At 36.1% G+C, this 24,358-nt stretch overlaps 1 protein-coding gene and 1 pseudogene across 1 annotated transcript in view; both read left to right on the top strand.

Moving 5' to 3' along the window:
• The window catches only part of UNC79 (unc-79 subunit of NALCN channel complex), a 244,941-nt gene that overhangs the window by 168,606 nt on the left and 51,977 nt on the right, over positions 1-24,358 (top strand). Inside the window, exons 37-40 of the mRNA XM_077123417.1 lie at positions 9,215-9,253; positions 14,528-14,640; positions 14,727-14,812; positions 22,417-22,590. Coding sequence (XP_076979532.1) covers positions 9,215-9,253; positions 14,528-14,640; positions 14,727-14,812; positions 22,417-22,590 — 412 coding nt within the window. The remainder of the gene's footprint in view (positions 1-9,214; positions 9,254-14,527; positions 14,641-14,726; positions 14,813-22,416; positions 22,591-24,358) is intronic.
• On the top strand, positions 14,917-17,096 carry LOC143652675 (ADP-ribosylation factor 4 pseudogene; annotated as a pseudogene).

The following is a 24,358-nucleotide window of genomic DNA, read 5'->3' on the forward strand; positions in this document are numbered from 1 at the left end:
GGCCCAGTCAAAGGAACAAACCAATAGTTCAAATGAGATACAGGAGCTGAGACAACTAATGCTGAATATACGAACAGAAATGGAAAAACTCTTCAAAAAGCAAATCAATGAATTGAGGGAGGACATGAAGAAGATATGGGCTGAACAAAAAGAAGAAATAGAAAATCTGAAAAAACAAATCACAGAACTTATGGGAGTGAAGGACAAAGAAGAAAAACGGAAAAAACAATGGATACCTACAATGGTAGATCTAAAGAGACAAAAGCTACAATTAGTGAACTGGAGGATGGAACATCTGAATTCCAAAAAGAAACAGAAACTATAGGGAAAAGAATGGAAAAACTTGAGCAGGGGATCAGGGAACTGAATGACAATATGAAGCGCACAAATATACGTGTTGTGGGTGTCCCAGAAGGAGAAGAGAAGGGAAAAGGAGGAGAAAAACTAATGGAAGAAATTATCACTGAAAATTTCCCAACTCTTATGAAAGACCTAAATTTGCAGATCCAAGAAGTGCAGCGCACGCCAAAGAGAATAGACCCAAACAGGCGTTCTCCAAGACACTTACTAGTTAGAATGTCAGAGGTCAAAGAGAAAGAGAGGATCTTGAAAGCAGCAAGAGAAAAACAATCTGTCACATACAAGGGAAACCCAATAAGACTATGTGTAGATTTCTCAGCAGAAACCATGGAAGCTAGAAGACAGTGGGATGATATATTTATATTACTAAAAGAGAAAAACTGCCAACCAAGACTCCTATATCCAGCAAAATTGTCCTTCGAAAATGAAGGAGAAATTAAAACATTTATAGACAAAAAGTCACTGAGAGAATTTGTGACCAAGAGACAAGCTCTGCAAGAAATACTAAGGGGAGCACTAGAGTCAGATACGAAAAGACAGAAGAGAGAGGTATGGAGTAAAGTGTAGAAAGAAGGAAAATCAGATATGATATATATAATACAAAAGCCAAAATGGTAGAGGAAAATATTATCCAAACAGTAATAATACTAAAAGTTAATGGACTGAATTTCTCAATCAAAAGACATAGAATGGCAGAATGGATTACGACCCAGCAATACCACTGCTAGGTATCTACTCAAGGGAGTTAAGGGCAAAGACACAGACGGACATTTGCACACCAGTGTTTATAGCAGCATTATCTACAATTGCAAAGAGATGGAAACAGCCAAAATGTTCATCAACAGACGAGTGGCTAAACAAACTGTGGCATATACCTACGATGGAATATTATGCAGCTTTAAGACAGACTAAACTTATGAACCATGTAATAACATGGATGGACCTAGAGAACATTATGCTGAGTGAGTCTAGTCCAAAACTAAAGGACAAATACTGTAAGGTCCCACTGATGTGAACCGACATTGGAGAATCAGCTTGGAATATATCATTGGTAACAGAGACCAGCAGGAGTTAGAAACAGGGTAAGATAATGGGTAATTGGAGCTGAAGGGATACAGACTGTGCAACAGGACTAGATACAAAAACTCAAAAATGGACAGCACAATAATACCTAAGTGTAATGTAACTAGGTTGGAACACTGAATGAAGCTGCACCTGAAATACGGTTTTTTGTTTGTTTGTGTGTTTGTATCTTTTGTTTTTGTTTTTTCTTTTTCCTTTATATATATATATATATATATATATATATATAATTAGTATTATTATTTTAATTCTCTTCTCTATATAACATTCTATATCTTTTTCTGCTGTTTTGCTAGTTCTTTTCCTAAATCGATGCAAATGTACTAAGAAATGATGATCATACATCTATGTGATGATACTAAGATTTACTGAGTGCATTTGTAGAATGGAATGATTTCTAAATGTTGTGTTAATTTCTTTTCTTTTTTTTGATTAATAAAAAAATTAAAAAAAAAAAAAAAAGAATGGAAAAATTTGAGCAGGGGCTCAGGGAATTGAATGATAATATGAAGCGCACAAATATACGTGTTGTGGGTGTCCCAGAAGGAGAAGAGAAGGGAAAAGGAGGAGAAGAACTAATGGAAGAAATTATCACTGAAAATTTCCCAACTCTTATGAAAGACCTAAAATTACAGATCCAAGAAGTACAGCGCATCCCAAAGAGAATAGACCCAAATAGGGGTTCTCCAAGACACTTACTAGTTAGAATGTCAGAGGTCAAAGAGAAAGAGAGGATCTTGAAAGCAGCAAGAGAAAAACAATCCACCACATACAAGGGAAACCCAATAAGACTATGTGTAGATTTCTCAGCAGAAACCATGGAGGCAAGAAGACAGTGGGATGATATATTTAAATTACTAAAAGAGAAAAACTGCCAACCAAGAATTCTATATCCAGCAAAATTGTCCTTCAAAACTGAGGGAGAAATTAAAACATTTTCAGACAAAAAGTCACTGAGAGAATTTGTGACCAAGAGACCAGCTCTGCAAGAAATACTAAAGGGAGCACTAGAGTCAGATGTGAAAAGACAGAAGAGAGAGGTATGGAGAAGAGTGTAGAAAGAAGGAAAATTAGATATGATATATATAATACAAAAGGCAAAATGATAGAGGAAAGTATTACCCAAACAGTAATAACACTAAATGTTAATGGACTGAATTCCCCAATCAAAAGACATAGACTGGCAGAATGTATTAAAAAACAGGATCCTTCTATATGCTGTCTACAGGAAACATATCTTAGACCCAAAGATAAACACAGGTTGAAAGTGAAAGGTTGGGAAAAGATATTTCATGCAAATAACAACCAGAAAAGAGCAGGAGTAGCTATACTAATATCCAACAAATTAGACTTCAAATGTAAAACAGTTAAAAGAGACAAAGAAGGATACTATCTACTAATAAAAGGAACAATTCAACAAGAAACATAACAATCATAAATATTTACGCACTGAATCAGAATGCCCCAAAATACGTGAGGAATACACTACAAATACTGAAAAGGGAAATAGACACATCTACCATAATAGTTGGAAACTTCAATTCCCCACTTTCATCAATGGACAGAACATCTAGACAGAGGATCAATAAAGAAACAGAGAATTTGAATATTACAATAAATGAGCTAGACTTAACAGACATTTATAGGACATTACATCCCACAACAGCAGGATACACCTTTTTCTCAAGTGCTCATGGATCATTCTCAAAGATAGACCATATGCTGGGTCACAAAGCAAGTCTCAACAAATTTAAAAAGATTGAAATCATACACAACACTTTCTCAGATCATAAAGGAATGAAGTTGGAAATCAACAATAGGCAGAGTGCCAGAATATTCACAAATACGTGGAGGCTCAACAACACACTCTTAAACAACCAGTGGGTCAAGGAAGAAATAAGAAGAGAAATTAGTAAATATCTTCAGGCAAATGAAAAGGAAAACACAACATATCAAAACCTATGGGACGCAGCAAAGGCAGTGCTAAGAGGGAAATTTATTGCCCTAAATGCTTATATCAAAAAAGAAGAAAGAGCAAAAATTCGGGAATTAACTGTCCACTTGGAAGAACTGGAGAAAGAACAGCAAACTAATCCCAAAGCAAGCAAAAGGAAAGAAACAACAAAGATTAGAGCAGAAATAAATGAAATTGAGAACATGAAAACAATAGAGAAAATCAATAAGACCAGAAGTTGGTTCTATGAGAAAATCAATAAGATTGATGGGCCCTTAGCAAGACTGACTAAAAGAAGAAGAGAGAGGATGCAAATAAATAAGATCAGAAATGGAAGAGGAGACATAACCACTGACCTCACAGAAATAAAGGAGGTAATAACAGGATACTATGAACAACTCTATGCTAATAAATACAACAATGTAGATGAAATGGACAGGTTCCTAGAAAGGCATGAACAACCAACTTTGACTCAAGAAGAAATAGATGACCTCAACAGACCAATCACAAGTAAAGAAATTGAATCAGTCATTCAAAAGCTTCCCAAAAAGAAAAGTCTAGGACCAGACAGCTTCACATGTGAATTCTATCAAACATTTCAGAAAGAATTAGTACCAACCCTGCTCAAACTCTTCAAAACAATTGAAGTGGAGGGAAAGCTACCTAATTCATTCTATGAAGCCAACATCACCCTCATACCAAAACCAGGCAAAGATATTACAAAAAAAGAAAACTACAGACCATCTCTCTAATGAATATAGATGCAAAAATCCTCAACAAAATTCTAGCAAATCGAATCCAACAACACATTAAAAGAATTATACATCATGACCAAGTAGGATTCATCCCAGGTATGCAAGGATGGTTCAACATAAGAAAATCAATTAATGTAATACACCATATCAACAAATCAAAGCAGAAAAATCACATGATCATCTCAATTGATGCAGAGGAGGCATTTGACAAGATTCAACATCCTTTCCTGTTGAAAACACTTCAAAGGATAGGAATACAAGGGAACCTCCTTAAAATGATAGAGGGAATATATGAAAAACCCACAGCTAATATCATCCTCAATGGGGAAAAATTGAAAACGTTCCCCCTAAGATCAGGAACAAGACAAGGATGTCCATTATCACCACTGTTATTCAAAATCGTGTTGGAGGTTCTAGCCAGAGCAATTAGACATGAAAAAGAAATACAAGGCATCAAAATTGGAAAGGAAGAAGTAAAACTATCACTGTTTGCAGATGATATGATACTATACGTCGAAAACCCTGAAAAATCCACAGCAAAACTACTAGAGCTAATAAATGTGTACAGCAGAGTAGCAGGTTACAAGATCAACATTCAAAAATCTGTACACTAGTAATGAACAAGCTGAGGGGGAAATCAAGAAATGAATCCCATTTACAATTGCAACTAAAAGAATAAAATACTTAGGAATAAATTTAACTAAATTTAACTAAAGAGACAAAAGACCTATACAAAGAAAACTACAAAAAACTGTTAAAAGAAATCACAGAAGACCTAAATAGATGGAAGGGCATACCACGTTCATGGATTGGAAGACTAAATATAGTTAAGATATCAATTCTACCTAAATTGATTTACAGATTCAACGCAATACCAATCAAAATCCCAACAACTTATTTTTCAGAAATAGAAAAACCAATAAGCAAATTTATCTGGAAGGGCAGGGTGCTCCGAATTGCTAAAAGTATCTTGAGGAAAAAAAACGAAGCTGGAGGTCTCACGCTGCCGGACTTTAAGGCATATTATGAAGCCACAGTGGTCAAAACAGCATGGTGCTGGCATAAAGATAGATATATCGACCAATGGAATCAAATAGAGTGCTCAGATATAGACCCTCTCATCTATGGACATTTGATCTTTGATAAGGCAGTCAAGCCAACTCACCTGGGACAGAACAGTCTCTTCAATAAATGGTGCCTAGAGAACTGGATATCCATATGCAAAAGAATGAAAGAGGACGGGTATCTCACACCCTATACAAAAGTTAACTCAAAATGGATCAAAGATCTAAACATTAGATCTAAGACAATAAAACAGAGGAAAATGTAGGGAGATATCTTATGAATCTTACAACTGGAGGTGGTTTTATGGACCTTAAACCTAAAGCAAGGGCACTGAAGAAAGAAATAATTAAATGGGAGCTCCTCAAAATTAAACACTTTTGTGCATCAAAGAACTTCATCAAGAAAGTAGAAAGACAGCCTACACAATGGGAGACAATGTTTGGAAATGACATATCAGATAAAGGTCTAGTATCCAGAATTTATAAAGAGATTGTTCAACTCAACAACAAAAAGACAGCCAATCCAATTACAAAATGGGAAAAAGACTTGAACAGACACCTCTCAGAAGAGGAAATACAAATGGCCAAAAGGCACATGAAGAGATGCTCAATATCCCTGGCCATTAGAGAAATGCAAATCAAAACCACAATGAGATATCATCTCACACCCACCAGAATGGCCATTATCAACAAAACAGAAAATGACAAGTGCTGGAGAGGATGCGGAGAAAGAGGCACACTTATCCACTGTTGGTGGGAATGTCAAATGGTGCAACCACTGTGGAAGGCAGTTTGGCGGTTCCTCAAAAAGCTGAATATAGAATTGCCATACGACCCAGCAATACCATTGCTAGGTATCTACTCAGAGGACTTAAGGGCAAAGACACAAATGGACATTTGCACACCAATGTTTATAGCAGCATTATTTACAATTGTGAAGAGATGGAAATAGCCAAAATGTCCATCAACAGACGAGTGGCTAAACAAACTGTGGTATATACATACGATGGAATATTATGCAGCTTTAAGACAGAATAAACTTATGAAGCATGTAATAACATGGATGGACCTAGAGAACATTATGCTGAGTGAGACTAGCCAAAAACTAAAGGACAAATACTGTATGGTCCCACTGATGTGAACCGACATTCGAGAATAAACTTGGAATATGTCATTGGTAACAGAGACCATCAGGAGATAGAAATAGGGTAAGATAATGGGTAATTGGAGCTGAAGGGATACAGACTGTGCAACAAGACTGGATACAAAAACTCAGAAATGGACAGCACAATACTACCTAATTGTAATGTAATTATGTTAAAACACTGAATGAAGCTGCATCTGAGGTATAGTTTTTTTTTTTTCTTTTTCTTTTTTCTCTCTATTATCATTTTATTTCTTTTTCTGTTGTCTTTCTATTTCTTTTTCTAAATCGATGCAAATGTACTAAGAAACAATGAATATGCATCTATGTGATGATATTAAGAATTACTGATTGTATATGTAGAATGGAATGATTTCTAAATGTTGTCTTAGTTAATTTTTTTAATTAATAAAAAAAAAGAATAGTCATGATAAGAAAATTCCATTCAATAGTAGGTAGTTCATTAGAAGATAAATGAGGTATGTCATGGAAATGGAAAAAGTTCAAATTCAGTAACTAACTGCGGTCCTGCATACCCAACTTATAAGAGCGGATTGATGTTTCTGGGACCATGCACCTCCTCCCCACACACACAGAAAAAAGTTAGAGAGAGAGAGAGGATTGAATTAAATAATACATGGATTTATTAAGTTTCCAATCCGGGCTACCTAGGTGTTTTAGGCTGTGGGCATTAGACCTAGCTCCTGTGCACATTACGGCTTATTTTTGGTAGAAGACATTTGTGTCTGCTAGTTAAGTATCACAATAGGATGTGATCCAGTGCTTTGAGGAGTGGTATGAGTGCTAAGTGCTATAGAAATTCAGGATGGAAAAGAAGGTCTTCATGGAGGAGGTAGAAAAAGAACTGGACCCTGCATATTCCTGGTTTTTTGAGAGAAGGCAAGAGAATAGGTCTTTTTGTTTTGTCTTGTTTTCATTTTCTTTCTTTTTTTTTTAATTAGAGAAGTAGGTTTACAGAAACATTATACAGAAAATACAGAGTTCCCATATACCACCCACTCACAGAGTTTTCCCTCTTATTAACATTTTGTATTAGTACAGTAACTGTGTTACAGTTGTTGGAGCAATATTATGATTATACCATTAACTGTAGTCCATAGTTTATATTACGGTTCACTGTTTGTGTTGTACAGTCCTATGTTTTTTTTAAAAATATTATTCTAGTGACATATACACAACCTAAAATATCCGCTTAAACCACATTCAAATATATAATTCAATGATGTTAATTACACTCACGATGTGGTGCTACTATCACCACCAAGAATGGATCTTAATGGAGCTAAAATTTAATGTATATTTTCTTCAAATGAAGAAATGTTAATTTCAAGTTAAAGACAAATAGGAAAACATGACAAACCTCTGAACTCCAAAAGTATATAACTCCCTTATCCCCTTTCTCCCATTTTATTCTGTTTTAGTTCACCTCTGACACTTAGAAATAGCTAATGTGCAAAGTAAGTAACCAATATGGAGAGATGGAGTGATAAGAAAGGATGAGTTGTTTTAGTTAAGCCCTTGATTTTTACCTAATCATACCAATTGTGAAATATATGTTTTATCAGCTATCAGCAATATTTACACAGTTGAGGATTTTTACTCATACAGGGTCACAATTCCTGCAATCACTACTTTATAGTTCTGAGACAGAGAGAATTATTGCTCTGGCCACTTACATCTCCTTGAAATTGCTGATCTAAGTGATAATAGAGGAAGAGAGGGACTTTGTTCTGTTTGTATTTTTTTGTTTGTTTTTACATAAGCAAGAATAAATCCTGTTTAAGCATTGCCAACTGTTAGGATAAAAATACAGAAGCTTTGAAGAAAAACAAGGAAAAAACAGTAGCAAATTAGCAGATATATTTTTTCCTCCTTTACAAATATAGACTCAGCATAATTCTTTCATTTACCACCCAAGCCTTTCTTTGTATGATTCTATATTTCTCTTAAAATTTACCCTATCCTTTTTTCCAAGTATCCCTTTAATTACTGTATATTTCATTTGTCAATGTTTATCTATCCGTGGCAGTGACATTAGCAAGAGAAGGACCCAGGAGCAAAGCAGCTGGGAACAAGCCTGGTGTTCTTGGTGGCTGGGTCTTCTGTTTCTCTCCCTGTGGGATCTTAGCTCAACTTACTCTTACAGTCTTAACAAGTAGATAAATTTCCAGCATTTTTCTTATTTGTTTCTTCAATACCTTACCAGCACAGATTTGTTCTTCTGAATCTGCCAATTTAGTATATTTTCATTCTGTACAATAGTGTACAGAATACTTCCAAGCATATATAACTTTACTTTAAAAATTACAAGTTACATATATTAATTACTTAACCTAATACATCTCTCTTCTCAATATGACAGGTTTCCCTTCTCATCATTACAACCCAACAATTAACTGACAAATACACCTGCTTCCTATTTTACCATGTTACAGAGGCTTTTGTGATTTGTGGTTTGCTTGTAGTTGTTTCTGAGGTTGTATACAAAGAAATGAATTTTGAATTAATAAGGGGATGAGCTGGGTCAATGTTCTAAGGTCTGTCTAACCTGGCTGCAGAGACCATTTTATAGACTGGCCTGGTAGTGGAATACCATCATGCATCTCCATGGAAAGCTCTGACGATGCAGAAAGCAGGTCTCAGGACCTGGGCTAAATTTAACCTTGGAGACTGTCTACTGAGTAAGCTCTCTGTTCCTGGTCAAGAAGATTGTCAATGGTTATATGTGTTTCCCCATCTAAATCTGAGTCTCAGTGGCCTCTACAGCAATGCTAGTACATTTCATCATGAAAATCTAAGATGTTCATGTGATTCTGTTTGCTTTATTTCCTAGATTGGCATCCAGCACTACTTTTTCTAATCAAGCAGAGAGGTAAGATCCTAAAGTGAACCCAAACCTCACTTTCTTTTTTGTGCCCTGGTCATATTCATCCTTTCCCTAAAACTCTAGAGTGCTCACCATGGAAGGAACATTGTTCAGTTCTAATTGCAGCTCCACAGAATACTACTTGTTAATGCCTTTATCCCTTTGTTCATTCATTCACTCATTCAGCCAACAAATACTTTTAAGCCCACCATGTGCCAGGCACTGTGCCAGATACTTAGGATAAAATTGGGGGCAAATGTAACATAATTCCTGCCCTCACTGGGCTTACTATCTAACGGGAAGGCAAGCATGAATAAACTATTCGTACAGGTTTATAATTGTAAACTGCTTTATAGTAAGTAAAGCACTTTACAGTAGTAAGTGCTTGACGATAATGTACAGAGGGCTGTGAGACTTGTATAACAGTCATTCATTCAATACGTATTTATTTAGTTTCTGCTTGGTACTGAGAATATGATGGTTAACAAAATGGCACTTCCTGGTTCTTATATTCTAATTGAGGGGGCAGACAATAAGCAAATTAACCAACAAGAAAGATAACAATGTAATTTAATTTTATTTTCTATTAAATGTAATGAAAAATAATGAAGCAGGGCCAGAGGATAGAGAGTGACTGGAGATAACAATTTAGATATAGTGGTCAAGGGAGGATTTCTAAAGAAATGATACTTGAACAAAAAACTTGAATTAAGTGAGAGAGTGATCCAGGTGGCAATTTAAGGAAAAATTATCCCAGGCAGAAGGAGCGGAACATGCAAAGGCTTTATGTCAGAACATGTCCAGTATGTTTCAGAAACAATGTGGCTGGAGCAGAATAAGCATGGAAGGGGGTGGGTGGGAGATGTGATCAAAGAGGTAATGGGGAGGCCAGGTCAGGTGGAACCTGTAGGTCTCTACAACGAGTTTGGCTTTTACTGAGTGAAACAGAGAGCTGCTGGAATGAGAAGCAGCATGATTTAATTTATGTATTGCAAATGGGCCATGGAGGGGTGGGTAAAAATGTAAGCAAGGAAATCAATTGAGAGACCATTTCAGTAGTGTAGGGAGAGATGACAGGAGCTTGGTCTGAGGTAGTGAGAAGTGGTCACACGAAAGATATATTCAGGAAATATTTTGAAAGTAGGGCCAAAAGAATTTGATGACAGATTGGGTGTGAAATGCCAGAGGAAGAGAGGAGGCAAGAATGACTCCTAGATTTTGGTCTACGCAACTGGGTGGATGGGTGTGCCATTGCTGAGATGAGGAGGCTTGGATGAGAGCCAATGTTGTCAGCTGGTCTAAAGGGCAGACTTGATCTATTCCAGGTGGTAGAAGAGGAGAGATAAGAATCTTCCTTGAAGATTTGACATTTAAACTAAGATCTGAACAATGGGTTGAGCTTAACTAAACAGAATGGGGAAGAGCTTGTGCAAAGGTCCTGTGGTGATAAGGAAAATTGTATGCAGGAGTAACTATGAAAAGGCCAGTGTGGCTACAGCACAGAGATACAAGATCTCTCTGAGCTTGGCTTGCCAGATTGTGCAGGGCTTATAAACCACATTAAGTATTTTGGAAGTCCTAGCAGCAGTAGAAACAACGGAAGGTTTTTAAGCAATGAGGTATGTGTGTATTTGTGTTTATATAAAACATGATTAAATCTCCCATCTTGGAACCGTAACTGTGCCTGTAGTGGGGGAAAAGAACCAGAGGATGCAAGAATGGATCCTGTGTGACTTTGGGCACATTGATCTATCTGCCTTAGTTTTCTCATCTGTAAAAAAAGGGATGCTATTGTTTGCCTTTCTTGGGCCAATGGGGTATTTGCTTTGAGGTCCAAGTGACAGAGTATTTGTGATGGCATAACTGTAGTAGGTCTTACAAACGTAAAGTGGTATTGTTATTACATTTCTAAAACTTATGGTGTTTTTAGTGGTTCTTCTTTTTCATTCTCTATTTGGTAGTAGAATTTCTTCTTTTATTTTATTATGAAGACTTTCAAACATACTGTAAAATCAAAAGATTTTACAATGAACACCCATATACCCATCATCTAGATTCTACAATGAAAATTTGCTGTACTTGCTTTCTTGCCTATCCAAACCTCTGTCCCTCTTTTTATTCCTCTGTCCATCTGTCAATTCATTTATTTTTGGATGTATTTCAAAGTAAATTGCAGACATGAGATCTGCATTTCCTGTATGCACTTTTATAAAATTATCATTAAAATTTGATTTTTGCTTATAATTTTTTTCTTTTGATGCGAAATTTATGTACAAAGAAGCATACATTTTAAGTGTATCTTCAGTGAATTTTGATGAATGCATACACCTGCATAACCTTACCCCTGGTCAAGTTATGAGCAATACCATTACTCCTAGAAAGTTCCCTTACTTTCTGCACCTTCCTAGTAAATCTCCACTCCCACAGAGGTAAACACTGTTGTGATTTTTTTCCCCCATGAATTAATTTTGCTTATCTTAGGGCTGTATGCATGCTTTTGTATAAAATTCACCCATTTTATTGCACGTAGCTGTTCATTTCTTTTCTAGGGTAAAGTAGTAACCCATAGTTTGTGTGTTCATGGTCCTATTGATTGATGTTTGGGTTGTTTCCATTTTGGAGCTATTATAAACAAAAATGCTGTGAACATTACTGTAAAAGACTTTTTATAAACAAACATTTGTATGTCTCTTGAGAAAATACCTAGAAATGGAATTGTTGGATCATAGGGTAGGTGTATATTTAATTTTATAAGAAACTTAATTCTATTAATTTTTATTACAAGAAATTTAATTTTATAAGAAACCAGAATTTCTCTTAAAGTGGTTGTGCCATTTTATATCCCTATTATCAGTATCTGGCACTGCTGATTGTTCTACATCCTTGACAAAATTTGGTGTTGATCTTTTTAATCTTAGGCAGTCTGGTGGGCTTGTATGTGGTTGCAGTTTCAATTTGCATTTCCTTGGTGACTAATGCTTTTGAGCATTTTTTCAGGTGTTCATTAACTCTTAGTATATCTTCTTTTGTAATCTCTCTGTTTAAATCTTTTGCACCTTTTTTAATTGGGTTGTTGTTTTTATTATTGGGTCATAGAAATTCTTTACATATCCTGATTACCAGTACCTTTTTAAATACAACATATTTAATTCCAGTCTGCAGCTTGCCTATTACTTTTCTAATGGCTTCTTTTGAGGAGAAGAATAAATGAAGCCTAATTTATTAAATTAAAAATTCTTATGATTATTGCTTCCTGTTGTTTGTCTAAGAAACTTTAGTCATATAAGATAATCTCCAGTGTTTTTCTCTAAAAGATTTATGGTTTTAGCAAATTTATTTAGGTCTGTTATCTGCCCAAGATTAATTTTTATGTTTAGTGGGAGGTAAGGATCAGGGTTGCTTTTTCTACATGTGGATATTTCAGAACCATTTTCCTCCTATTGGAGCGCATTGGTGTCTGTTAAAGTAAAATAAGCATATAAAAGTAGGTCTCTTTCTGGTCTCCTTATCCTGCTCCACTGATTTATAAATTGATCCTTAAGGGGCACCACACTGTCTTAACTGTTGTAACATTATAGTAAAGTATTGAAGTTAGGTAGTAGTGATCCACCTTAGATAATCTTTTTCAAGATAGATTTGGATATTCTAGATTCTTAACATTTCCGTATAAAATTTTAGAATAAGCTTCTCAATTTGACAAAAGCCTGATGGGATTGTACTGAAATTAAAAATCAATTTGAGGATAATTGATATCATAAAAATAGCGAGCCTTCCAATTCATTAATATGGTAGATGTATCTCCATTTCACTAGGCCTTCTTTAACTTCTCTCAGCAGTACTTTGTAATTTAGATTTAGAGGCAGAGGGACTTATACATCTTTTATTAATTTCTTCTCATAAATTATGTGTTTTTTGCTCTAGTATAAATGGAATTTTTGAAATTTCTTTTTCCAAATCTTTTCTGCTGGTTTATAAATATACAAGTGATTTTTTATGTTAACATTTTATCCAGCTAAATTCATTTAATGTTTACAATGTTTGCTTTGTTGATTCCTTTGGATTTGATTTAGTATGAAAAAAATAAATCATCATCTGTAAATACTGACAGTTTTGCTTCTTCCTATCTGATCTTTATGCCTTTAATTTCTTTTTATGCCTTATAGCAATGGTTAGGACCTCCAGAACAATGACAGATGTGAGTGTGGGCGTTCTTGCCCCATTCTTCATCTTACAGGGAAAATATTCAAAATATCACTATCAATTATTTTGTTAGCTATGGGTTTTCCATAGATGTCCTGTATCAGACTGAGGATGTTCCCTTCTGTTTCTAGTTTGCTGAGATTTTTTTTTATCATGAATATGTGTGGAATTTTGTCAAATGCACTTTTTACCTCTATCAAAACTACCAAATGGTCTTGTTCCTTATTTTTTAATATACTGAATTCTATTGATTGATTTTTGATACTTAAACCTTTCTTACATTCTTGGGATAAACCCTACATGGCCATAAAGTGTCATCCTTTTGGATTCAGTGTTCATGAGCACTATTGTTCTTTTTTTTTCCTCTCTATTTTTGCTTCCTTCTTTTCTTCTTCTTTTTAATGAATTTAGCTTTAGTGTTATGCTGGCCTGATTTTAAAAAAATGGAAGGGTTCCCTCCTTCTCTCTTTTCCAAAGAAATTTGTATAAATTTGGTGTTATTTCTTCCTGAAGAACATTTTGAACCTAAAAGTTTGAACCAACACTTCAGGTTAAACATAACATAATGAAACAGTTTATGTAAGAGGGACTTTTCTCCCTTTATCTGTTTGGGTTCTTTGATTTCCTCTTTCTTTCTTCTGATAACTTATCCCATAGCCATGTTAGGGAACATCCCTTCTGGTATTTTAGTCCAGGAAGCAGGGCTACAGAAAGGTCTCTTGGCTCCTGTTTTGACATGCAGAGGTGGTGCCAGATCAGGAAAGATCCATGCCTGTCAAGGTCGCATCGTTTTTTATAAGTGCCAGCATTAAAGCAAACCCACCTCCAAGAGCTGACTGATACATTGAGGGGCCTGAAAAATGTGTGAGACAGTACTGGTATTTCATGGTTCTCTCTTTCTAAAATATTATTGTTAACAGGGATTGGATGTGACTAGATAATTTTATCTCACTGACGAAAATGACCATGAAATATTCTATAAGATGACTGATGTATCCGTACCTAAGTGCTAAAAACCTAAACAAGTAAATGCCCATTCGTTCATGATTTCTTGTCTTTTCTCTTCCTGTTAAATCCCAGCATGATGGTTCCTGGCAATGCAGCAGGGGTGGCCAAGCAGTTCCTACGCTGTATCTTCCATCAGCTGGCCCCCAACGGCATTTTCCCACAGCTGTTCCAGAGCACTATCAAAGGTAATTCATTCTTTCAGGATCTAGACTGCAAACTTGGCTCGTCATTGAAACTCCAACACTGCTAAATCTGATTGTTGGCTTTCCAGATGGGACTTTTTTACGGACACTAGCCACGTCTCTGATGGACTTCAATGAGCTGAGCTCTATCGCAGCACTCAGTCAGCTCTTGGAGGTGGGTTTATTTTAATGTTATTCTAAGCCCCAGCTGAAATCATATATCATGTTTCTGGGTTGTTTTTCCTTTAAGAATATAGTGAAGGGAGGCTTCTGGGGAATATGGCAGAGTAGGCGATAAATGAATTAGAAGACATAAACACAATAGAGAGAATCAACAAAATCCATAGTTGGCTCTTTGAAAAGATCAATAAAATTGACAAACCTTTAGCTACACTGGCAAAGAAAATGAAAGAGAGGATACAAATAACAAAAATCAGAAATGAAAAGTGGGGTACTATTATCAACCAACTGAAATAAAAGCAACTGTAGGAGGATTCTATAATTAACTGTATGTACTCCAACAAATTAGATAACCTAGGTGAGATGGACAACTTCTTAGATTGATTCAAGAAGAAATAGATTTTAACAAACTAATTACTAGGAAAGGTATTAAACAGTAATAAAAAACCTCCCAACAAAGAAAAGTCCAGGACCACATTGCTTCACAGGGAATTTCTACCAAATACTCCATGAAGACCTAACTCCAATTCTGTTTAAATACTTCCAAAAATTGAAGAGGAGGGAACAAGCCCTAACTAATTCTTTGAGGCCAACATCACGATCCTCATACCAAAGCCAGACAAAGATAACACAAGAAAAGAAAACTTCAGACAAATATCTCTTATGAATATAGATGCAAAAATCCTCAACACAATACTAGCAAACTGAACCCAAAAGTATATTGAAAGATTTATACACAGTAATTTAGTGGATTTATCGCTGGTAGGCAAAGTTGGTTCAACATAAGAAAATCAGTTAATATAATTCATAATAGTAACAGAATGAGGATCATCTCAATCAACACAGAAAAGGGATTTGACAAAAAACGGTACCCTATCTTGATAGAAACACATAGAACACTAGGGATAGAAGGAAACTTCCTCAACATGATAGACAACATATATGGAAAGCCCACAGCTAATATCCTACTTAATGGTGAAAGACTGAAAGCTTTCTCTAAAATCAAGAAGAAGACAAGGATTCCCACTATTACCACTGTTATTCAACACTGAACTGGAAGCTCTTGCCAGAGCAACTAGACAAGAAAGAGAAATAAAAGGCATCCAGATTGCAAAGGAAGAAGTAAAACTTTCCTTATTTTTGGATGATATGATCCTTTATTCAGAAAATCCTGAAAAATCCACAACAAAGCTCCTAGAACTAATAAATGAATTCAGCAAAGTAGTGGAGTATAAGATCAACACCCCCAAATTAGTTGTTTTTCTATATACAGACAATGGACAAAAGAAATCAAGAGAAAAATTCCATTCACAGTAGCAACTAAAAGATCAAATAGCTAAGAATAAATCTAACCAAGATGTAAAGGACTTGTACACAGAAAACTATAAAGCATTACTAAAAGAAATAAAAAAGATTTAAATAAATGGAAAGGCATTCCATGTTCATGGATTGGAAGACTAAATATCTTTAAGATGTCAATACTACCCAAGCAATTTATAGATTCAAATGCAATACCAGACAAAATTCCAATAACTTTCTTTGCAGAACTGGAAAAGCCAATCATCAAATTCTTATGGAAGGGCCTTAATGCCAGAGCCAGACATCATGCCTGCCCTGATCTCAGAGCTTCATCTAATGTGCCAGCAGGCGAGCCATCCCTGCTGCTCCCTTTGTTTTTCAGCTTTCTATTCCCTCTTGCTCAGTTTCCCAGAAGCATGAAAGGAGAAGGCCCAGGGATGCCACTCTACTCCTGCCCATCCCAAGTGCCACCACTGCCATCGGCCTCACCACCTCCTCTCTCTTCTCCCACCTCTTTGGCAAGAAGCAGATACTTTATTTTTGTTGGTTGGATTGGATGCTGCTGGCAAGACAACCATTTTGTGTAAACTGAAGTTAGGGGATAGTCACCATTGATTTTAATGTGGAAACAGTAGAATATAAGAACATTTGTTTCATAGTATGGGATGTTGGTGTCAAGATAAAATTAGACCTTTCTGGAGGCATTACCTCCGAAATACATAGGGTCTTATTTTTGTGATAGACAGCAATGATGGTGAAAAAATCCAAAAAAGCTGAAGAAGTTGTGAGATGCAGTGCTGCTTCTTTTTGCAAACAAACAAGATTTGCTAAATGCTATGGCTGTCAGTGAAATTACAGATAAATTAGGTCTTCTGTCCCCTTGTAACAGAACATGGAATGTTCAAGCCATTTGTGCTACTTAAAGAACTGGTCTGTATGAGGGACTTGACTGGCTGTCAAATGAGCCTTCAAAATGTTGACTGAAACTGGATATTTCACCAATGACATGTTTGATATAATGATGTCTAGGCTTCTTACAACAAAGTTGGTTTGCATCTTGGTTATTAAACAATATCTGGGACTGGTTTGGGCAGAATATTAGAGCATTTAAAACTTATTTTGTTGACAATTATGGCTTACCAATAGTAATGTTACTATTTGGCAGTATTCTTGGTTTTAAAGAAATTCTCCTTAACTTGGGAAAAAAAAGTCCTCTTTTAATTTTACCTCCCTTAAGCCTGAATGCCTGGACAGAGCTATTTGTGCCTTCTTTAAGTACATTTTGAATACCTTTTGAGCCCACAACAAATGATGTCTGCTACTTTACTGATACCTTTATCATTCCTAGGAAGTCTGCTGATTTAAAAATGTAGATTTCCATTTGTGTTTATTTCTCTTCCTTGCCAAAAAGATTCTCTACTACTGCTTGTGCCAGTCAGGGAAATACTCCAAAACACTATTCAGATCTTTTGCACTGAGGAACTTTTTTTCTTTCTGTCCCATTATTGACTCCTGGTTTCCATCAGCTGAACTCACCTTGGTGTGGTTTGGAATTGATAGCTATTTAGTTTTGTGCTGGTTGAAAACAGTTCATACTGAGATGGTTTTAAATACTCAGCAGATTGTCTTCCTTTATATCTTTTTTATGTTGCATGTTACTTTTGGTAGTAGCCTGACTCTTTGTCCAGTATATGATAAATCTGCTGATGTTTTATTATTTATTGGTGGACATATCTTCAGTAAGAGATTTTGGGAAACTCAACCAAGTCAATGAATATGTTTCTTCATAATCCATTTGGAGTTTTTCCTAATAAAATGATAAAATACGTTTAAAAAAATTATACGGAAGGGCATGTGGCCCCAAATAGCTAAAGCCACCTTGAAAAAGAAGAATGAAGTTGGGGAACTCATACTTCTTGATCTTAAAACTTGTTACAAAGCCACAGTAATCAAAACAACATGGTACTGGCACGAGGACAGACATATAAACCAAATGGAATAGAACTGAGAGCTCAGAAATCAACCTTCACACTTATGGTTAACTGATTTTTGACAAGGTGGCAAAGACCACTTACTTTAGAAAGAATAGTCTTTTCAACAAACAGTGCTGAGAAAACTGCCTGTCCATGTACAAAAAAAAAGAGGAGGACCCCTACCTTATACCATACACAAAAGATCAGAGACCCTAATATAAGAGTTAGGACTATCAAACTCCTAGAAGAAAATATAGGAAAGCATCTTCAGGACCAATGTTATGCAATGGTTTCTTGGACTTTACCCAAAAAAATACAAGCAATAAAAGAAAAAATAGATGAGTCCTCATCAAAATGAAGAACTTTTGGTCCTCAAAGGACTTTATCATGAAAGAAAAACAATAAACTACACAATGGGAGAAAGTATTTAGAAAGCACATATGTGCTAAAGGTTTAATATCAAGAATATATAAAGAAATCCTTTAACTTAATAACGTAGACAACCCAATTTAAAAATGATCAAAAGACTTGAACAGATAGCTCTCCAAAGAATATATATAAATGACCAGAAAACGCATGAAAAGATGCTCAGCACCATTACTTATGGGTGAAATGAAAATCAAAAACCATAATGAGATACTATTTCACACCCATTTGAATGGCTGCCATACGAAGAAAGGAAAACAACAAGTGTTGGTGAGGATGTGAAGAAATAGAAACACTCATTCATTGCTGGTGGCAATGTAAAATGGTGCAGCCACTCTGGAAGACAGTCTGACAGTTCCTCAGAATGCTAAGTATAGAATTACCATATGACTTGGCAACCCCACTATTAGGTATTTACTCAAAAATAGGAACTTGAACAGATATTTGTACTCTGATGTTCATAGCAGCATCATTTACAATTGCCAAAGGATGGAAGCCACCCAAGTGCTCATCAATGATGAATGGATAAATACAATCTGGTATACACATAGGATAGAATATTATTCAGCTGTAAAAAGGAACGAAGTCCTGATACATGTGACAACATGGATGAACCCTAAGACATCATGTTGAGTAAAATAAGGTAGACACAAAAGGGCAAATATTTTATGATCTCACTTCATGTTGAGTAAAATAAGGTAGATACAAAAGGGCAAATATTTTGTGATCTCACTGATTTGAAATAATTAGGATAAGCAAACGCATAGAGTCAGAATTTGGAATATAGGTTACCAGGGGTGGTGTGGAGAAAGGGAATGGGAAGTTAAGACTTGAAATGTTTAGGGTTCGTATCTGGAGTGATGGAAATGTTTAGGTAGTAGATAATGGTGATGGTAACATAACATTGGGAATGCAACTAACTACATTGAAATATATATATGTCTGAATAAGTAAAAGGGAAATGTTAGATTGTGTAATGGTAACAATAAAATTTTTTTTAAAAATCCATGAACTGACACTACAAAAACATGCCCTAAGTTAAACCATGGGTTTTAAATAATGGTATAACTATAAAAATGTGCTATCTTAGATTTTAATAATTTTTTTACACCAATACAGAGTATTGGAGGTGGGTTGGTATATGGGAAATTCTGTATTTTGTGCATGATTGTTTTGTAAAGCCACAATTTCTCTAATAAAAAAAAACAATGCCATAGTGTTACATACCCACTTGAATTACTGGAATTAAAAACAGACAGCTAATTTCAAGTGTGTTTGGATGTGGAGCACTGGCACTCTGCTGCTGGAGTGTGTATTCACACAATAAAAAAAAAGATTTTATTGAGGTGAAATTCATATAACATGAAATTAACCATTTAAAAATTAACAATTAGTACACTCACAGTGTTGTGTAACCACCACCTTTATCTAGCTCCAAAACATTTCCGTCTCTCCAAAGTAAAACCTCTCTCGTTAAGTAGTTTCCCCCACCCCCACCCTCAGCCCCTGGCAATGACTAATCTACTTTCCCTACCTATTTATCTATTCTAGAATTTCATACAAATGGAGTCATACAATATGTGACCTTTTTGTGTCTGGCTTCTTTTACTTAGCATGATGTTTCAGAAGTTCATTCACAATGTAGCATGTATCACAACTTTATTCCTTTTTATGACTGAATAATAATGTTTACCCATGCATCTGTTGATGGACATTTGGTCTATTTCTGCTTTTTGGCTATTGCGAATGGTCCTGATATGAAAATGCAAGTGCATGTACTTGCCTGAGTCTCTGTTTTCAATTCTTTGGGGGTATGTACTAGAGGGTAATTATGATTCTATGTCTTACTTTTTGAGGAGCAGCCAAAATGTTTTTCATTCCCACCAGCAGTGTACCAGGATTCCTATTTCTTTACATCCTCACCATCATTTGTTATTTTCTTTTTTTTAATTACAGCCATTTTAGTGGGTGTGAAGTGGTACTTCATGTAGCTTTGCTGTGCATTTTCCTAAAGATTAATGATGTTGAGCACCTTTTCATGTACTTATTGACCATTTGCTTATTTGTATATCTTCTTTTCGAGAAATATCTATTCAAGTCCTTTGCCCATTTTTAAATTGGGTTATTTGTCTTTTTGTTGTTGAGTTGCTATGTTTCTTTGCATTATATATAGTACTACTGAGGAAGACATTCAAAGTCATATAAGTAAAATTTGCTTAAGTGTAGAAAAATGTCAGTGAGACATTACTGTTTTGTATAGATGTACTATTTACTTAAAGTTTCTGGACACTCTCAGCTAAGTGGTGGGGATCAGTTGGTCAAGCACTCACCTTGGTCAAACAGGCTTTTGAAATGTGGGCTGATGGGGGAGGAGCAGTATATATGTATTGGTTCGAGTATGGTGTTCAAGTATGTTGAACTGATAATTAAAAAGTATTGGCAAAGTCCCTTGAGGGATGGGAGAAAAAATATGGAGCTATTAAACTTTACCACGAAGGAAACCCTGATACTGTCTCAAACATTAGGGACTCCCAAGTCAATAAGCCAAGCCCTTGAACTTAAGGCTTGCTCTTATGAACCCTATTTATGTAGTGGAGAAGCTAAACCTACCTATAGTTATGCCTAAGAGTTACTTCCAGAGGACCTCTTTTGTTTCTGAAATATGGCTTCTCTCTCTCTAAGCCCAACTCTGCAAATGAAATCATTACTGTCCCCTTTACATGGGTCATTACATCCAGGGGTGAAAGTCTCTCTAGCAACACGGTATATGACGTTGAGCCTGGCCCTAGCACTGTGGGATTGACAGTGCCATCCTGACCAAAAGGGGGAAAAGAATTGTAACAAATAAGGTATCAGTGGCTGACTAGAGAGTTCAAATAGAGTTAAGAGGCTGTTCTGGAGGATACCTTTATGCAAGCTTCAACTAGATATCGCTATTTACCATGGTTTGCCAAACCCCAACCAAAACCATTCCTATGAACCTAAAGAGCATCTGGGGCTTTATCTGAGATTCTTCAAAGGTTCCATGCAATGAGTACTTTCCAGACACCTGCAACATCCAGATGGGTTCCTTGACAGATAAGTCCTGAAATTCAGAGGGGCCAGTCTCTCCAGAACATCAACTAGTTCCATCCCCCCTATTCCAAAGTTAGAATGGGCATAGCCCAAATAACCCTAAAGATTGGGAGAAAAATCAAAGAAGAAGGTGGAGTTATAACAGAGAAGATAGGATTTAACAAATGAGTATGACTGTTGAATCATCATACTGATATTTCTTTTAGTCTCCAGTATCTTGGAGCAGCTAGAAGGAAAACCTAAAATTGTGGAACTGTAATCCATGCCAAACTCTGAAATCTGTTCTATAACTAATTGTTGTGGTGTACTTTGAAATTTATTGCTTTTTTGTACATATGCTATTTTTCACAGTAAAAAGAAAATGAAATAATAATAAAGAAAAGAGACTGGGGTTCAAGTCTCAGTTCCAGGGCTTGTTAGCTTGCTCACTTAGCTTGGGGGCAGGGAGGGAGCTGCTGATTGTTAAGGAAACCTGCTGCTTCTATGGGCCTTATTCCCAATTGTTGTCCTGGGGAATTCTTTCCAGCAAGCATCTTATTCATCCTTGTGTCTTCTTAACACTTAATCATGCCAGTAGTAGCTCCTTAGAGGCATTTTTAAACTTCATCTTCTTTTGCTAAGCTAAAAATCACCAATTCTTTTCCCTAATTTCTCTGGACTTGTCAGTTTGTCTCTGTATCTCTTGTCTACCGCAATGATTGGCTAATAGTAGCCACTCAATCGATATTTATAGCATAAAGGTGTGATTTCTAAACTGATCTTCACCAAATAGCTGTATGAATTGCCCTGCTGTTTCAGCAGTTGATTGCCTTGCTTTTGTTTTTAGGGTCTAAATAACAAAAAGAATTTACCAGCAGGGGGTGCTATGATACGCTGTTTGGAAAACATTGCTACCTTCATGGAAGCTTTGCCCATGGATTCTCCTAGTAGCCTCTGGACTACAATCAGCAACCAGTTTCAGACATTTTTTGCCAAGCTGCCTTGTGTTTTACCTCTGAAGGTAAGATGAAACAAGAATTTCATTTTATACTTTCCTGCCATTTACAGACGTCTTTAAAATCCCTAGGGTATTCCACCGGGACCATTTGCTTATAGAGTACCACACAAAAAGTAGGGTCATGGGTGATTTAATGTATCAGAAAAGACTGTAGCTATAAAGAATCTGCTAGCCACGGAGAAGAGAGAATTGTTTAGGTTGTTCCTTCCAGATGTTACAGTAGGACAACAATATGTGCTGATCAGTTTGGTGCAGTGATTGCCTATGTTTCTAAATGATCAGGAAAAGGTCAGGAAAACTTTGGTAAGTTGTGTTTATCTAGAAAATTTTATTAAGGAGATATTACTTAAATAATCAAATAAATAGCTTTATCTAGAAGGACCCCATATATTGTAAAATTGCAATGTTAGAGAATTGTCTAAAGGAAAGTGATTGCTAGTATGTTTGAATAACGAACTGGCAAAGTCAATATGATAGTTCTGTTTGACTCCTTATCCCCAAACCTCACTAGTATGGTCAAGCCCAGAAACATAGCTGGGAATTTGTTGGCCTGAGGAACATTGCTATATGAGCCCATTAAATGCAAGATCATAAACAACTCCATTAAAGCTGGAAGAGACTTTAAAGAATCATCCATTCCAATGTCCCTGTTTCCCACATGGGAGGCTGCAAATTTAGAGAAGCCATGTGACTTCCTTAAACAGCTCAGTGGTGGCAGTGTGAGCATTAGAACGCAACTTTCCTGACTTACAGTTCAGTGCTCTTTCCACTAACATATTTCCTCGAGCCCTCTAAAGCAGTGGTAAGTGGGAGGCTTTCATGTCTGTAGAGCTGGGTGAAGAAGTTGGCTGGCAATGGCCATTGCTGTCCTTGAACCTCATTTGTTCCTCAAGGTTTCTGTACTTTCTCTATGCAGATCACAGACAGATACAAACATTTAACTTGCATCAAGATGAGTCACTTAGTGATTTTACAAATGAAGTTATATGTTGGTAGTTCCATTTCTGAAATGGGTATCAATGTATATGAAAAATTTTATAAAAACCAACCACTCCTGATGATAAGTTTTGTCTACATTGTCAGGTACTATGGATAGGATTTGTAAGGGTGATAATTCAGGGACTCTAAGCTCAGTGTGTGCTGCTTTAAATCTGAAGTTAGTATGAGAATCAGGGATACCAACGATGGGTCTTTACTATCTCTTCCATTCTGTAATCCTTTCTATCCACAAATCTGTAATAACTGAATTTATCCAAGCAGGAGGATACGTACTCTGAAACCATGTTTCTATATAACTTACTTAAGTAGGCCTCATGGAACTTCTATAGGGCCATTCATTGCTGAAGAGCCACAAAGTATGAGATGGGGTAAAGCAGGTATAGCAAATGTAAGTGCTATAGGCAGGTGCCAGATTCAAAATATTTAACCTGAGCACCAACAATTGGAAGGGTTGCCAGCTGTAAACAACTGGTAAGCCTTGTTTGTGGCAGTCAGCTCTTCCCATAGGGATTCTGCCTGCAAGGTTAATGAGTGAAATGGAGTAAGATAATAATGAGAATTGAGACCCTTGAGAACTGGAAAGCACTATTCCCTTCTGCAGGGGTCAGTTACTACTCTACTCTAGCCAGTTGTTCTGCAGGCCTGGTGGTGTCAGATTTCCTTTTTTTTTTTTCTTTCAAGATGATTTTAAAATTGCGGGTGCTTGGGGTGGGACCTGAGGATTTGCATTTCTAACAAGTTTCCAGGTAATCTAGTTGCTGCTGGTCCTGAG

The sequence above is a fragment of the Tamandua tetradactyla genome, chromosome 12, assembly GCF_023851605.1.
Source record: "Tamandua tetradactyla isolate mTamTet1 chromosome 12, mTamTet1.pri, whole genome shotgun sequence".
Taxonomy (NCBI): domain Eukaryota; kingdom Metazoa; phylum Chordata; class Mammalia; order Pilosa; family Myrmecophagidae; genus Tamandua; species Tamandua tetradactyla.